The sequence below is a fragment of the Palaemon carinicauda genome, chromosome 25 (genome assembly GCF_036898095.1).
Source record: "Palaemon carinicauda isolate YSFRI2023 chromosome 25, ASM3689809v2, whole genome shotgun sequence".
Classification (NCBI taxonomy): domain Eukaryota; kingdom Metazoa; phylum Arthropoda; class Malacostraca; order Decapoda; family Palaemonidae; genus Palaemon; species Palaemon carinicauda.
Genome location: NC_090749.1, coordinates 14,121,893 through 14,124,005, shown reverse-complemented (window position 1 = coordinate 14,124,005; position 2,113 = coordinate 14,121,893). Strand labels below are relative to the sequence as shown.

Below are 2,113 nucleotides of genomic sequence, written 5' to 3'. Positions count from 1 at the left end.
TAAATCGTTAATTTACTCACCTCATTAATTTAAGCTTATATATGCTTACCTTTCTGTTGACATTAACAACCAATGAATGCCACTTATTTCTTTTATATGTATTTAATTTTTCATGCCCGTGTGGGGTGAATTGGTAATCGTGACTGCTGGTGTTTGTATGCCTGCTTGGCAACATTGAATCTCTAACACTGTACCGGCTTGGCCAACACCTTGCCACAACTTTAAGCCGAACAAGGCCAACGTTCCAGCAACAGTTTTTGGTATTTCACAATTTATTTGGCTTAATATTAATCATGCAATGGTTTCTGAGGCCCAGCCCGATTGACGTAGACCCAGAATCAGCCGATCCGGAGGACAAAGGGATTATGTGGCATGATAACTTTGAGGCGTTCTGTGCGGCCATCAACCCGGACTTAAATCCAGATAAGTTGGCCTTGCTCCGTGCTCACATATCATGTAAACTGTTTAAGATAATTCAAAGGGCCACCATATATGCCACTGCCATAAGCCTATTGAAAGCTAGATTTGTGAAACAGAAAAGTGAGGTGTTTGCTATATACAAATTAGCCACCTACAAGCAACAGAGTGGTGAGACTCTAGATGCTTTTTTGGATAACCTTAAAGGTCTGGCCTTGGAATGTAGCTTCACTGATTGTACAGCCACTCAGGCTGAAGAACTAGCCATCAGAGATTCATACATCATGGGTATGGCATCTAAAGCAATCCGACAGAGGCTGTTAGAGAACTTATCCTTGGACTCATCCACAGCTGTGAAACAAGCCCGTGCACTGGAAATGACTCAGCTGTATTCGGCGTCTTATGCAAGTGAAACCAATACCACAGTGGCAACATTGATAGATGATCAGGCAAAACCCGAAACGGATCCCAACAGATTTCTGATCAAAATGAGTGGCTCCCCGAATCCAAGTGAGTGTGCTGCTGCCGTCAGCTGTCAGAGGTGCTTCTTTTGTGGAGGATCCCTACATCCTAGAGCCCTCTGCCCAGCCAAGAAAGCCTCGAGTTCCAACTCTCAGAAGGTAGGTCATTAAGCTCGTGTCTGCAGGTCACAAAGAAAACAATGAAACAATAATGGTAAATCAACTAACTCTAATCTTGTAGCTGGAATATTCCCAGAAAACCTCCCACAGTCCATCCCTGCTTCCATAGCAGGAGCCACTGTGGCTGCAGCTTCTCCTGCACTATGAAGTGTTTACAGAAATGTCCTACCTGTAGAACTGAATGGAGGCGAGGCCCTGGACAGGCTGGTCGACACTGGAGCATATAAAGGTTTTATAGATGCCAAAGTAGCTAAGGCTATGAACTCAGTGACGCATTCTTCAGCCTGCAGCATAACCATGGCTAATGCCAAACAGACAATGTAACTTGACAAGTGTTGCAATTACGATTTAACCGAAAGTGGAAGAGTGTACCTTGAGTTCTGTCTACACTTAATGGATGATTGCGTGGCTCCAGTCGTTTTCGGACATGACTTCCTATAGTTACACAAGCAAGCCCGCGTAGACTTTCGCGGGACGCTACCGCCTTTTGAGCTAAGCATCCAGTCACCTTTTGCTCTGATAGCGGCTAAAATTGAACCACCCGCCGATCTTCGACAATCTGACAGTTGACTCTCACTCGATAAAGGTGAAATCCAGAAGTTATTCCAAAAAGGACTCCGAGTTCATCGAGAAAAAAGTAAAAAGGCTGCCAGATGAGGGCATCATCACACGAGTCGCAGTTCGTTGAGAGATCAAGCGGTAGTCGTCGATCAGTGTGATAAGGAAAGATTGGTCATAGATTACTCTCAAACCATAAACAGATTTACCAACCTAATTGCTTATCCTGTTCCAGGGATCACCGAGATGACTGAGAAAATTTCTACTTACCGCTACTTCAGCTCCATAGACTTGAAGGCAGCATATAATCAAATTCCATAGAACATGGCTGATCGGAAATTCACGGCGTTTGAAGCAGATGGAAGGCTGTTTGAATTCAAGCGTTTTAAGTATTGTCATCCTGTATGATCTTCAGCTGCTGATTCTCATCTTAAGATGTTGGACAGGAACTCACTGTCTATCAAATTTTTTATTCCTGATCAAGATATTTAATCTCT

General features: G+C 43.7%; 1 protein-coding gene across 1 annotated transcript; it reads left to right on the top strand.

Annotated features, from left to right (window-relative positions):
- Window positions 1–293: 293 nt before the first annotated feature.
- LOC137618875 (uncharacterized) lies at window positions 294–1,746 on the top strand. The gene is made up of 2 exons (XM_068349078.1): window positions 294–1,037; window positions 1,582–1,746. The coding sequence occupies exons 1-2, from the start codon at window positions 294–296 to the stop codon at window positions 1,744–1,746; spliced, it is 909 nt and encodes a 302-aa protein (XP_068205179.1).
- Window positions 1,747–2,113: the final 367 nt, after the last annotated feature.